Genomic DNA, 14,629 nt, shown 5'->3' on the forward strand with positions numbered 1-14,629 from the left:
AAAAATGAGAATATAAATCACTAGACATTTCACAACTAATAATAATTATAATTAACTTGTTCTTAAATTAATGAAAACAAATTTGATTAATAAGCTTAGAACAATTAGATATGGTTAATATATTTTATAAAACATTTTATAAACATACATGATTTAAAATAAATAAGTTATGTAATGAAACACGATTTCTGCCTTTAATTTCTTTGTTGGTAAGCAGTACTCATCCAGAAAGGCTGCAGTATAGCTCAAATATTTCGCTTATTTGGTAGGGAAACATAAATATTCTTTTATTTAAACTATATTAATTAAAATGCACACGGTTTTTTTTAAAGCTTGTGATTTCAAGAAAGGCTGCAGTGTAGCTCAAATATTTCGCGTATGTGGTAAGGAAATATAAATATGCTTTTATTTAAATTATATTAATCAAAATGCACACGTTTTTTTTAAAAGCTTGTGACTAATGTCTACCTGCAGATGTCTGACTGGATCAGCAACGACGGTGTTGTTAGTGGCGACGGCCGCGGCGAGCAGTGGTAGGGTGGTGGGGAATGGCAGCGGCGACAGTAACTGCTGATGCTGCTTATCCTGCCCCAACTCCTGCAGCAGCAGCACTAGCTCCATGCGCACGGAGGCCAGCCCTCCGCCGCCCGCGCCGTGTAGCGAGCAGTATGACAGTAACGTTCGGAGGAGCGTCTCGTTTGCTACACAGAAATATTAATACTGTCCTTAAAAGGTACAAATATTAATGCGAAAGGAGATGGTCCATTTCAGGTCCACTCTTGTATCCCGTAAATTTTGAGTTACATCAAGATGGCGCCCATAGAGCAACTATGACATGACAATTGACAAACTTCAAATCGATTACTGCATTGAAACATCATCTATCCGCCATTATTACCCATAATAGTGTTGCATTTCTTGGGAGATAATGAATATTATTTCGAAAGAAGTAAAGTAAATTCGTAGATTTGTATAATCAAAAGTAGTTTACAAAAATATCTTCTTTTATTTCAGCTAGGGTACAATGACTGATCCTGGGCTCCATACAATTTCGGACCATTTCCTTTGGTGAGAATAGACGTTTAGCTGTTCAATTATATCAGTATTATGAAACACTTTACACATTTCTTAAGAATCATAGCACTCATATCAACTCTGAAATGGATCGGCACCATGTCAACTCGAGGCGTCCAGTGTTCCTCCTTACTGTAATACACACTGATCAGAATTGTAAACAAATCGTCGCGTTGTCGTAGCCGGGTCAGGCCGATATACGGTGTAATACTTTTCTAGTTGTTATGTGTGCCAAGTCCCTTAAGCCAAAAATGCTCAAACTATTTAGCGACATATACCTTTCAGCCATTTTTTTCTCCGCACCGCCCTCTGCACTTTGGCTTCAAAGTCTGCCTTTTCCCGAATGAGCAGTTGATGTAGCGTGGGTTTCTCAGGCAGCGGCGGCGGTTCCGCATCGGCGCAAATCAATTCTCCTCCCGAAGCAGTGCCCGACGCTGACACGTAGCCGCATAGACGTCGAAGAGCTTCCACCTCGCGCTCCAACCAAATGTACAACTGATATCTAAGATGGCCGCCTGTAAAATAACACATTGGTATTTAACGGACAACGCTGTCGGAGTTATCTAAAATATCAATCAACACATTTCACAGACATTTATAAATATAATAATCTTTGTTATATTAAACTGTATGAAATAAAGATTATTTATCTTATCATAACTCACGGTGCTGAAACATGAGACTAGTCCACAAATTTCAAGTCGCTTAGCGGGCTATGGAGAGAGCTATGCTTGGAATCTCTCTGAACGATAACATCCGAAACAAAGTGATTCGATAAAGAGCAAAAGTAACCGACAAAGCTCTCAGGGCTAATACATTAAAGTGGCAATGGACTGGTCATGTATGTCGGACGACTGATGATCGTTGGAGTCGTAAGGTCTTTCAGTGGAGACCGCGTCTCGGTAAGCGGAGTGTGGAGCGCCCCCGGCCCCCCACTCGGTGGCGACGACCTCCAGAAGGTGGCTGGCATCAGTTGGATGCAAAAATTCAAAGATACAACGGGCTGGTGCTGCCTAGGTCCAGCATTGGATACATAATAGCATTGGAAGAATAATAATTAAAAATGGACGCAAAGTAGTGTAAGTGTTTTTCTAAGGTAATTAAAACAAACAAAATATGTTCAGAAGCGTAATAGGTGTGAACAAACTCTATTATAAAATATTAGTATAGATTCTTTTTCAACACAAATAGACTTATTGACAAACTTAATGTTGCCATCTACTTTTTAGGTTAAAATGATTATTACAATGTTTTTAAAACGTTGGACAATTTATGTACTTTGTAATCTGTAACCTTTTCTAATCGATTAAATAATATTTGAACCTCAGACTTGTTTCACTATAATTCCTTGACAGTAGACACGCTTAGTAACCTCGAATTAATTCAATCATAAATCGAAAACCTACACTATGCATATACGAGTAAATGTAATCCTTAAGGCAAGACATACCATCAACTTCAAACCCAGTAGCCAAAGTGCTGAGTTCCTCCATCAGTATCTTCAAGCAGGCCACGAATTTCAACTGTTGAGCCATGATATCCACTGTGGGGCCTTCCTCTTCCTTTTCAGTCTCTGACGTAGCTTGGACATCTGTGTCTACTGATTTGTCCATTTTCATTTCTAAAGGAGGTGTTGATGCTCCTGAACCAGATCTATAAATTAAATTTTGAACACAATTAAAATTCATCATCATCATTATACACCCATATATATTATCACTGCTGAGCTCGAGTCTCCTCTCAGAATGAGAGGGGTTAGGCCAATAGTCCACCACGCTGGCCCAATGCGGATTGGCAGACTTCACACACGCAGATAATCGAGAAAATTCTCTGGTATGCAGGTTTCCTCACGATGTTTTCCTTCACCGTTAGAGACACGTGATATTTAATTTCTTAAAATGCACACCACTAAAAAGTTGGTGGTGCATGACCCGGACCGGATTCGAACCCAAACCCTCCGAAATCGGAGGCAGAGGTCCTATCCACCGGGCTATCACGGACTTACAATTACAATTAAAATAATAATATTCTTTATTTACTTATAGTACGAGATAAGATTTAAAGTTCTGATTTTAAACTTATAATGTAGTTCGATATATATATTTTTAACACATGTAGCACGATAACGATAACAGATGTAGGTTTATATCTAGTGCCGGATCTAAGATCTTTAGTAACGTGCCAACATATTTTCATGAAACTAATATTATTAACGCTATAAACAACATTTTTAACTGCTAAGAAGTAGTGTTATTTGTATTATAACTTTTCTGAAAGTTTAACAAACTTGTCGGGCATTTTCTAAGTCACATTTGGAGGTGAACTTAAACATGTGATGTTCACTTAAAAGTTTTATTATGTAAGAGAAAGTTACAAATGTCGGGAATTCACTTACAAGCCTATGTAAGACAATATATTTTTTGACCTAGAATAAAAAGCTTTAAATTTGAATTGTAGAGTGTTGGTATGAAAATAAACTTACTTTTCTTCTTCATCGTCATCATCATCCCATTTGAGAACAAGTTCGTCATCCTTAGCGCTGCTGACAGGCGCGCCCCAATCTACCGATGATGAGTTCCAATCCATGCTCTCCTCTTCCTCTGATAATTGAAAAAAATGAACTTTTCGATAGTATATTTATAATAATTTGTATGTTTCAAGTATACAAATTGCAATAAATCAATGAGATTTATTTGTTAAATAACAGTATGTTGTTCAATATGTGTAAAATAATAAATTAATGGATCGCTACAAAATTAAAAAAAAATAACAATTTATAGTAATTTTTCGAATTAGGTCGATCACAATTTTATTTTCTCTAGGTAGGTGAAGGAAGAATCAGTTAATTGACAATGATTAAAAGCATTTATGGGTGCATAAATATCCATTTTCCGCATAAATTGTATGGATTTACCGTGATAATAGGTTAGCTATGATAGCTTACGCACTTGATCCGATTTCCACCATCCGTGAGAATACCTCGGATTCAAACTGGACATACCCGAGCATCTCGAAAACGGGGTGGATGTCAAAAATATCCTCTGAATAGCTTGGTGTACTTTTGTTTTTCATTCTTTACAAGTTCGCCCTTGACTACAATGGTACTTACTGATGGTAAATGATGATGCAATCTTAGACGGAAACGAGCTAACACGTTAAGAGTTGGATGAAAATCCACAATCCTTTATGTTTCTATACGACATCGTACCGGAACGCTAAATCGCTTGGCGGTACGTCTTTGCCGGAAGGGTTATAACTAACCACGGCCAAAGCCTATCACCACCAGAAAATATATATCCGAATTCGAGCCGAGTTTGTGGTGTTGTATTTTCACGGATTCGGATCGGGTGCATTATAACCGCTATTACAATAGAAATCGGAAAGTGGATATCGAAGGCCCCCGAGCTAGCGAAGCAAAAGTTAGCCAAAAAAAAAACCAAAACAAATAAAGACACAGCGACGTACAAACGGACGTGAATTTGTCGTACTTTTGGCTGTCGTGTCTTCGACCAGTTGTCCTGTGTGGATGACCGTCTCGTCGACGGAGGGCGCGGCCTGTGGCGCAGGGCGAGCCCTCTCCTCCCTCACCCTCGCTGGTAACTTCGAGAGGACCTCTAGCGCCAGCGCCGGGCAGCCGGCCTTGAAGTGGCCGTGCGCTGTTTGGAAGTACAGACGTCGTTCGAGACGAGTTATGCCCTCCTCCGCTTCTTGTTGGAGTAACGCTAAGGTGCCGCCCTAAAATCAAAATGTAAGTGATTTTTAGAGTTCCGTATCCAAAGCGAATCGCTATGTTGAAGTGGTAATTGGCAGGGCACATAGTTCGAAGAGCCGATGGACGTTGAGGTCCCAAGGTGCTGGAATAGCGACCCCGCATCATAAAGCGCAGTGTTGGTCGACCGCCTACTGGACCGAGGATATCAAGTTGGTTGCAAGGAGCCGCTGGATGCTGGCAGCCCGAGACCGTGATGTTTGGAAGTCTATACATTTCTAGCAATGGACGTCCATCGGCTGATAATGATGATGATGATGATGACCCAAAGAGTACAACCGAACCCTTTAACTAAGACTCTGCTATCCTTCCGTCTGTCATTATTATGTATCTCATGAATTGTGATTCTTTGATAGTTCAAATTGTCACAGATCATATATTTCTGTTCCGCCATAACAACAAATTACTAAAAACAAAATAAAATAAGTACTTAAGGGTGCTCTTATAGTACACATGGGATTTCTTTTTTGGCATTTTTGTAAATCATCATCATCATTATCATCATCATCATCATTATCATCATCATCATCATCATCATCATCATCATCATTAGTTGACATAAATTCAAAATTGAGATTATGTACTCGTAACAAGTCATCCGGTGTCTACTGACAGCTTTTCGTGGATATCATACCGTAAGTAGATGACATTTCTCAATTGATTTAATGTTTATTTTAATAGGTTGTTAATAAATAATTGAATTCGAAAAATGCTTTGCAGAAAATAGACGTTAATCAATCAATATTTATTTATATGCAGCCTATGGTGGAACGCGCTTGCCTAGAAGATGATGAAAATACCTATTTAGGTGGTGGGGAAAACTGAAGCTGGGAGAGTATTCCACATCTTTGCAGTGCCTATAAGGAAAGAGGAACAAAACAAAAGTACGTCTCCGAGGAATTTCGACAACGTAGCGATGCAGATCTCTGCGATGTCTAGCAGTCCTGTGGTGAAACGGCGAAGGTGGAACAAGATCGAACAGTTCCTGAGCGCACTCCCCGAAATATATCTTGTAGAACACCGATAGAACACGTCATCAAGAACTTACCTGACTGGGCATGTTGTGTCGCGATGCGTGCGCAGATACACGTAGAAGTAGACGTCACGTGCTTACGTCATCGAGAACTTACCTGACTGGGCATGTTGAGTTTCTTGAGGCGCGGATGTATGCGCAGATACACGTAGAAGTAGACGTCGCATGCTTACGTCATCAAGAACTTACCTGACTGGGCATGTTGTGTCGCTTGAGGCGCGGATGCGTGCGCAGATACACGTAGAAGTTGAACACGCTGGGCATGGGCTCGTTGTCGCGCGCCGCGTGCAGGCGCCCCGCGTTATTGAGCAGAGTGTCTAACGCCTCTCCGTAGCGTTTCAATTCCCACAAAGCCATCGATCTGATGAACGGATCGGGATGCGCCTGCTCCAAGTCCACGATCCCGTCTTCGGTTTCACCGCTAAGGAAATATTAAAAGAGTATTTATTTAGGCCTAACAACAACCAACGAAATATTTATTGAAGAGAGACAAATGGTAGCAGAGTTGTCCCAGTCCCAGTTTCTTTCGTCCCAACACAGTGAAAGAGATAGGTATTTCCGGATGCGCCGCTAATTTGATTTCTTTTCATGTTAGTTTCGTTGCATGTTTTAACTGATTGAAAATCATAGCGTATAACAGAGCAACATTGGACATGGCATGTAATGGCATGTTCTAAGATGAGCACGGAACAACACATTGTTGTTCCGTGCTCATCTTACTATTTTTCATCATGCGGGTTAGAAGAATTGTTTTAAGAAAATTGGCTAAATAATTCAAATTGATACGTTAAATTTAGTCAATATAAAAAAGTCGGTATGACTATAGTCAAGCAGGCGGAGGATGGGTCCATGACTTATATATGTCGGCCCTTTTGATGGGGAATTTTTTTATAGAGGTTTAAGTTTGTTCTGTTCCACTATTTCTATAAAAAGCATTGTAACTTACCCTAATATTTCATCCATGAGTAACTTCTTCAAACTATTTGGCAAAGCGTTATCGGACTCAAACAAACGCGCGACTACCATCGCCAGTTGGAGGTCTCCTAATCTTGTTATAAGCACCTAAAATAAATGGAGCCTCTTTAAAATAATGCTGTTCAAATAATTACCAATAATTACTTAAAGTATGGCGGTCATCACCTGTCATTTCAACTGTATTGTTACTTGTTGTATCTATACTAATATTATAAAGCGGAAGAGTTTGTTTGATTGAACGCGCTAATCTCAGGAACTACTGGTCCGATTTCAAAAATTATTTCAGTGTTAGATAGCCCATTTATCGAGGAAGGCTATAGGCTATATATTATCTCTGTATTCCTACGGGAACGGGAACTACGCAGGTAAAACCACGCGGCGTCAGCTAGTTGTAATATAAAAGTTCATTTATTTCAATCAGGCTTTGTTTAGAAACACGTTTGAAACCTTAAGTTATTGATCATGAGTTAATTTTAGTTTAGTTAATTACAGTCGAAAACTTAAAACTAAAGTTACGAGGGTCCCAATATATGACATAATTTCACATACCTCCAAAGCGTCCTTCAGGGCACCACCCAATAAGAAGAAAGCGGCCGCGTGTTCAAATCGTTGCCTGCCTAGAAGGACGAAAGCATTTTTTAATGCAGCTTTTCGCCATCTATCCTCGCTAAAGTCGTTTGCAAAGAACTGTAAAGAAATATTTATAAGTTCAAATTAGTGTTTACTAACAAGCTTATCCAATGGGTGAGCTAGGGTCATTAATATTAGATTTAATTTTTTGATAATAATGTTATCAGATGTTATTGTTCCCGAACCTACGGCTTAGCGGCAGGAGGGTGTACCATTATCTTCCCAATCTAGCTGCAATTTATACTTGGACTTTTTTAACCTACTTCAAAAAAATGAGGAAAAAATTCGACCGTATCAGGGGTGTGATTTCGCTATTTTTTTACTCGTCGAATTAATATTTGCCCTCAACAAGTTTTATTAGACTTAGAATTTTATTTATATGGAATGCCAAAAATAAATGTCCCTAACAACGAAGTTGACATGGAAATGAGCGACGTCACATCGCTGTAATTTTACGGAAGAGGCTGGACTCGTGTACCCAGGACTTCGTAATCCGACACTATAAAGCAACAACTGGACCAACGTAGCAGTTATAATTAAAATTAAAACATACCGCCGTCATCTTCTCATCGCGATTGGATCTGAACAACCCCCACAACAATGTCTTCTTCTTCATGGCGAGGTAGTAAAGCGCCGCGTCCATGGGATCTTGTTTGGCCATGTATGACGAACGAGCCAGCCGCTCCACACACACGCGCAAGAGGTCGCCGCGTATCCACCAACCGACACCTACAGGCATGTCAAGTCAAATTAAAAAAAAACTTCATTCAAAATTAATTTATTTTAAGTAGGGCGCTAAGGTGCGCAACAAACACAACTAGCTCTGTTATTTTTTCTCAATTAAAAATAGTTACCACGCGATATGAACGAAACAAAGTGATTATTTAGTGAAACAGTGTAAAAAACTTTGAAGTGAAGTAATAATTAAAACTTTAGTCTGCAGAATAGAAGAAAAACTCGGCAAAGTATTACGAATCAAAACAACACAGACATTGGATCGAATAACATAGTAAACAACTGCAGTGAAGTGTTTAAAGATTGAAGTGGTGATTTTCGTAATGTTTGGACATAATTGCAGTGAACATTACATTGTATAAGACAGTATTTAGTGAAACAAAACAAAATAATATAATTTCAAATATCATAACGGCCATAAGACAGTAAATCTGTAACAAGCGCCATCTATTGATAAATAGCTTATCTAACGCCACCTATCGAGGAATAGCAACATTACGATCTCGCTAACCTCATATTGGTTTTATTGGCACTTCATACTGGCTGTTTACTTGACATTGAAATTACATGGTATTTCACTACTGAACCACTAGAGGGCGACATATTAGTCCTAAACAGCGATTTGTCATCACACTGTTGACCGTATTAGGGCAAGAATTAAGTTTCAAAATACTTGAAAATGGAAGAGATCACGGAAATGTTAAGAAATATACAGTTGGAGATGAAATTACAGAAACAAAAACTAGATAATATGGAAAAAAGTATAACGGAATCTATTAATAGCAATATAAATAAAAAGTTTTTAGAAATTGAGTCGAAACACAACGAAATAAGTAATAAAGTTGAAGAGCAAGAAAAACGTATAGATCAGATTGAAAGGCAAATAAGAAAAAGAAATATTGTAATATTTGGGGTCGAAGAGAACGAACACAACTATGAAGACCTAGAGAAGGAAATTATGACTATAATTAATGAGATCATGTCAGTCAAATTAAATTCTTCCGACATAGATTGCCTTTATAGACTGGGCAAAAAAAGCTCAAAGAATAGACCCGTAATTCTATCATTAACCACTATAAATAAAAAAATACAAATAGTTAAGTCCAAAAAAAGTTTAAAAGACACACCCTACTACATACAAGAAGATTATCCGAAAAAAATTTTAAATGAAAGAAGAGTATTGAATGAGCAGATACGGAAACTGAGAAATGAAGGAAAATTTGCCATTATAAAATATAATAAAATAGTTGTACTAGACAACAGTACCCCAAAATCAAAACCAAAACTAACAAATAAGAGAAATTTATCACAATCACCAGATTATTTTGCCAACAACAATACACACAACGTAATAAAACCTTCAACAAAGAAAACCAAGAGCACCACTATAACAGGCTATTTACAAAGTAAACCATAGGATCCGGAAAAGGCCCCTCTTGCATGCTCTACATTAAATAAACACCAAGAAAATAATTATACAGCTCCCCGTACGGGTGGTCGCCGGGGGAGTCTTAGACCAAAACCCTCCATCAGTAATTTACTCTACATTGCAACCTACAATATAAGATCACTTGTATCGGAAGGAAGATTAAATGAACTTGAACATTCTCTTCAAAACATCAAGTGGGATATTATAGGTCTATCGGAAATTAAAAAAGAAAGCATGAAAATACTAGAATTCAGCGAATATATTCTTATGTATAAAGGAGAACGAGCCGGTTTTAATGGAGTTGGATTTATGATTAGAAAATCTTTAAAACATCAAATATCGAACTTTACTGCTATATCTGATAGAGTAGTGCGACTGGACTTATCTTTAGAAAATGTAAAAATAACCTGCATTCAAGCATACGCACCTACCGAAAAAGCTTCAGAGGAAGAGTTGCATAAATTCTATAACGACCTTAGCTTAAGCCTCGAAAGAACACCTACACATACCCTTGTCTTAGGAGATTTTAACGCCAAAGTTGGGAAACCTACTCTAGAAGATGGGAAAGCTATAGGTAAATGGGGATACGGCACAAGGAATGACAGGGGCGAAATTCTTGTTCAATATTGTCTACAAAACCAGCTCTACATAACAAATACATTCTTTAAAAAGAAGGCTAAAAAACGCTGGACCTGGCTATCTCCTGACGGAAAAACTCGAAATGAAATAGACTATATATTGACAAAGAACTTAAGAGCAATCTTGAATGTACAGGTTATAGGAACAACTTATTCTACAGATCACAGACTACTCAGAGTGACGTATAACTTATTAACAAACATCAAAAAAAGCAGAAAGAAGTTTGGTCAAAATATCCCTACATTAACGCCGACAAAAAGAGACTCTATTGTAAGAAATTTTAAAGAGATTAGAAAACACTACACGGCTGGGAATAAAAGCACCGACCAAAAATATAAGGATTTGATTACACAGATCTCAGAATGTTTTGAAAGTATACCTAAAACGAAGAACATATCTGAAAATGAATTTATTTTTACAAAAGAAGTAAATCAACTAATACATGAAAGGGAGTACTTGAAAAATAAAAAGAATAAGTCAAAAAGAGAGCGAAAACGTTTGTCAAAACTCTACACAAAAATAAGAAAAAGTATAACCAAAAATAAAACTAAATACAAATATAAAATAATCGAAGAGGAACTAATACAAAAAAGCTCAATAAAGCGCGCTGCAAAGCGGTTAAATAAGTGCAAAGAGTGGATACCGTCAGTAAAGAACAAGAAAGGTAACAGAGTAACTAATAGAAATAATATTTTAGAGACTGCAACAAATTTCTATAAAAACTTATACAGCTCACAAGATAGAGTAAGCTCTCCTGAACCTGTAAACAGTATCCCAGTAAATACGGAGAACGTTCCACCTTTCCTACAAAGCGAAATTAGAGCCAGTATTGCCTCTTTGAAATCCTCAAAAAGCCCAGGTCATGATAGAGTCACAAATGATATCTTAAAAGCAATAATTGAACCATTAACACCTATAATTACACCAATATTCAACGAAATATTAAACTCGTGTTGTATACCAGAAGACTGGGAAAACGCTATCATTACCCTACTATACAAGAAAGGCGATCCAACAGAGATTGAAAATTACAGACCAATAAGCCTGCTTCAAAGCATCTATAAACTCTTTACAAATGTCATCCTAAGGCGATTAAGACCAACTTTAAGTTCCCACCAGCCAAGAGAGCAGGCAGGATTCAGACCAAAATATAGCACAACTGATCATATATTTACGCTGTCCCAAGTTATGGAGAGATTCAAAGAGTACAAGATCCCTCTTTACATAGCGTTCATTGATTATGCAAAAGCATTTGACTCTATCTCGCATAAGGCGCTATGGAAAGCTCTTAACCAACAAGGAGTCGAGGCTAAATATATTGATCTTTTGCAAGCTGTATACAAAAATAGTAGAGCGTCAATAAAATTGGAACAGGTGGGACCTCCTTTTGCGATAAATAGAGGCGTCAGACAGGGGGACCCAATCTCACCGAACTTGTTTACGGCTCTACTAGAGCTGATATTTTCCAGGTTAACTTGGGAAAATATAGGGGTAAATATAAACGGGGAGCTCCTCAATAACTTAAAATTTGCGGATGACATAGTATTGATATGTACAAAATATGATGATCTTTATTATATGATTAGCACCTTGAACCAGGAAAGTAGAAAATGTGGATTGGATATGAATGCTAAGAAAACCTGCATAATGACAAACAACATAGAGATTCCTACGTCAATCGAATCTCAACCCATCAGCTTTGTTGACGAATACATATATCTCGGGCAGAGAATATCTTTCGAAGAGCAAACTATAGAAGAAGTTGAGAGGAGAATCAAGATTGCGTGGGGAAAATACTGGTCTTTGAAACATGTTTTCAAATCCAAAATCCCTCTACCATTGAAAAAGAAGGCCATGGAAAATACAATATTCCCTACGCTTTTGTATGGGTGTCAAACATGGACACTGACCAAACGAATTATTGACAAAATACAAAAATTCCAAAGAGCGACAGAGCGCAGCATGTTGGGCCTAAAACTCAGCGACCGTCAAAGGAACGTTGACATAAGGAATAGGACAAAACTAATTGATGCTGCAGAACTGGCGTGCAAACTAAAATGGCGATGGGCAGGTCATGTGGCGCGCACTAGAGACGGTCGGTGGAGCGAGAGAGTGTTACATTGGTGGCCGCGTGATCACATCCGGCCGCGCGGCAGACCGCACGCTCGTTGGAGAGACGATATCGAAGAGGTCGCAGGTCGTACATGGACGAGGCTTGCTGCAGACAGAGAGCGTTGGGTAGCGATGGAGGAGGCCTTTACCCGAAAATGGGTACCCAAATAAAACAATTAGAAAATTATCAACCTACAATAAACATTTATTATTTTAGAATTAAGTTTTTGTTAATTTAAGTTAGTTTTAAGTTCTTTATCCTTTTTAATTGTTTGTATTATATTATTTTGTATGTGTGATTTGGGAATAAACGGCTTATTATTATTATTATTATTATTATTATTATTATTATAAGTAGGCTTAGCACCCAAGCACTTTTGGAACGTCAAGGACTATATGTGATGACTCTACCACCGATTCGAAATTCAGGTTCTACTGAAAAGAGCTGGCAAGAAACTCGACAGTTGTTCTTTTAAAAATCCTAAGACGCGCCAAGAGATACGAGATAATTTTGCCTACTTATCGTACAGACATATGGAAAGTCAAATTCAAAAAAATTCTAAATTAATTTAAGGCTCAGTTTACAAGCACTTTTGAAACGTCAACTCGAGGTTGACTAGTTGTAAAGACTCTACATGCACCGGTTCGGAAGTCAGGTTCTATTGAGAAGAGCTGGCAAGAAACTCAACAGTTGTTCTTTTAAAAATCATACAGTCATTTTTAATTATATCAGTGGTCCTAAGACGCGCCAAGAGATATCATGATAATTTTGCCTACTTATCGTACAGACATATTTCAAGTAGACTTAGTTTACAAGCACTTTTGAAACATCAAGGTTGACTATATGTAATGACCACCGGTTGTAAATGCAGGTTCTACTGAGAAGAGCCGTCATGAAGCTCAACAGTTGTTCATTTAAAAATCATACAGTCATTTTTAATTATATCAGTGGTCCTAAGACGCGCCAAGAGATATTGATACAATTTTGCCTATTCATCCTTCGAAAGAGACAGCATAAATATGGCTCTCCTACATTATGATGGCACGAAAGAGAGTGATTTGCAGTCAAAATTATCTCGTAAATTCTTGGCGCGCGTCGCGTCTTAAGCAGCAGATATCTTTAATATATCACGCAGAGAAACTCCATAAAAAAAAATAATTAGACACATCTCGGAAATTGTTCAAAGAATGTCATTCACTTACCTAGTTCTCTCATTGTTGACCATTTAGGCTGTCCCTTAGCATATCCAGGCACTAGATTCAAGAGTTGTTCGTGAGTCTCAGAGTGGAAGGCCCATACTAGGTTACAAGTTCCTACGCCTGTACGCTGTAAGGACGCGCGTTGTGCTATCGGCAGACACCGCAATAGATAGCCGTAATGTTTCATAGCTAGAAGGAACCGTAACCCGCAGTCGTCTAAAGAATCTGCAACAAATCTTGGATGAATAAATATATTATAGTAATTATCATACTAATAATATACAGGCGAAAGTTTGTGTGTAAGTGTAATAATGTAATGCATTTTTAATTTTCTCAACAGTTTCACTCTACATCATTGTACAGTGATTATGAGGCTTTAAGCAACCGTGAGTGATTTTCATTAGCTTAAGAACGAGATGTAGCCCAATTTTTATACTACTTAAAAATGCTGTCAAAGTTAAAATAAAATCTTCTAGATAAGCATTTTCAGTTACCATCAGGCGTGATTACAGCCAGTGTTTGGCTTCTATATTATATTCGTCAGTAAAAAACATTGATTTAGAAACCAGAAAGTGTCTTTTTTGCGCTTTTAGGCCTAAACCACTAAACCGATTTTTAAAAATACTTTCACCAATGGTGAAAGAGAATAGTAGAAGAGAACATAGGCTACAATGTATTTTACCGTCACTCGTCCGCTAGTATACTGTAAATCTAATAATATTTTACCTGGTAGAACCTCCTGGCCAGTTCCTTGAGTAACATCAACTCGAGCGTTTGTCGCCAGTCGTTCGGCAAAGTCTGCATCGCAAGTCGACACGGTGTCGGCCAAGGCCAACAGATGCATTTGGTCCAGTGAACTCAGGCCGGGAAGATGAGTGTGTGTCAATAACCGGGAGAGAATGCGTCCTAGTGATGTATAATCAAAATACAATAAAATCTGGCGATAGAATAAATTTAATATCATTGATTAATTATCATATAATTAATATATATTATAATTAATTTATTATTAAACACTTAATAATAAATAAGA

General features: G+C 37.8%; 1 protein-coding gene across 3 annotated transcripts in view; it reads right to left on the reverse strand.

Annotated features, from left to right (window-relative positions):
- Positions 1-14,629, reverse strand: part of LOC112046776 (dmX-like protein 2) — an 83,391-nt gene that overhangs the window by 26,269 nt on the left and 42,493 nt on the right. For all 3 annotated transcript variants that reach the window (XM_052886513.1, XM_052886512.1, XM_052886511.1), the window contains 11 exons: positions 14,323-14,502; positions 13,600-13,821; positions 8,035-8,210; positions 7,401-7,538; positions 6,823-6,938; positions 6,066-6,297; positions 4,563-4,809; positions 3,557-3,674; positions 2,525-2,727; positions 1,353-1,589; positions 469-701 (listed from right to left, as the gene is read on the reverse strand). In XM_052886513.1, coding sequence (XP_052742473.1) covers positions 469-701; positions 1,353-1,589; positions 2,525-2,727; positions 3,557-3,674; positions 4,563-4,809; positions 6,066-6,297; positions 6,823-6,938; positions 7,401-7,538; positions 8,035-8,210; positions 13,600-13,821; positions 14,323-14,502 — 2,102 coding nt within the window. The remainder of the gene's footprint in view (positions 1-468; positions 702-1,352; positions 1,590-2,524; positions 2,728-3,556; positions 3,675-4,562; positions 4,810-6,065; positions 6,298-6,822; positions 6,939-7,400; positions 7,539-8,034; positions 8,211-13,599; positions 13,822-14,322; positions 14,503-14,629) is intronic.

The sequence above is a fragment of the Bicyclus anynana genome, chromosome 17, assembly GCF_947172395.1.
Source record: "Bicyclus anynana chromosome 17, ilBicAnyn1.1, whole genome shotgun sequence".
Lineage (NCBI taxonomy): Eukaryota > Metazoa > Arthropoda > Insecta > Lepidoptera > Nymphalidae > Bicyclus > Bicyclus anynana.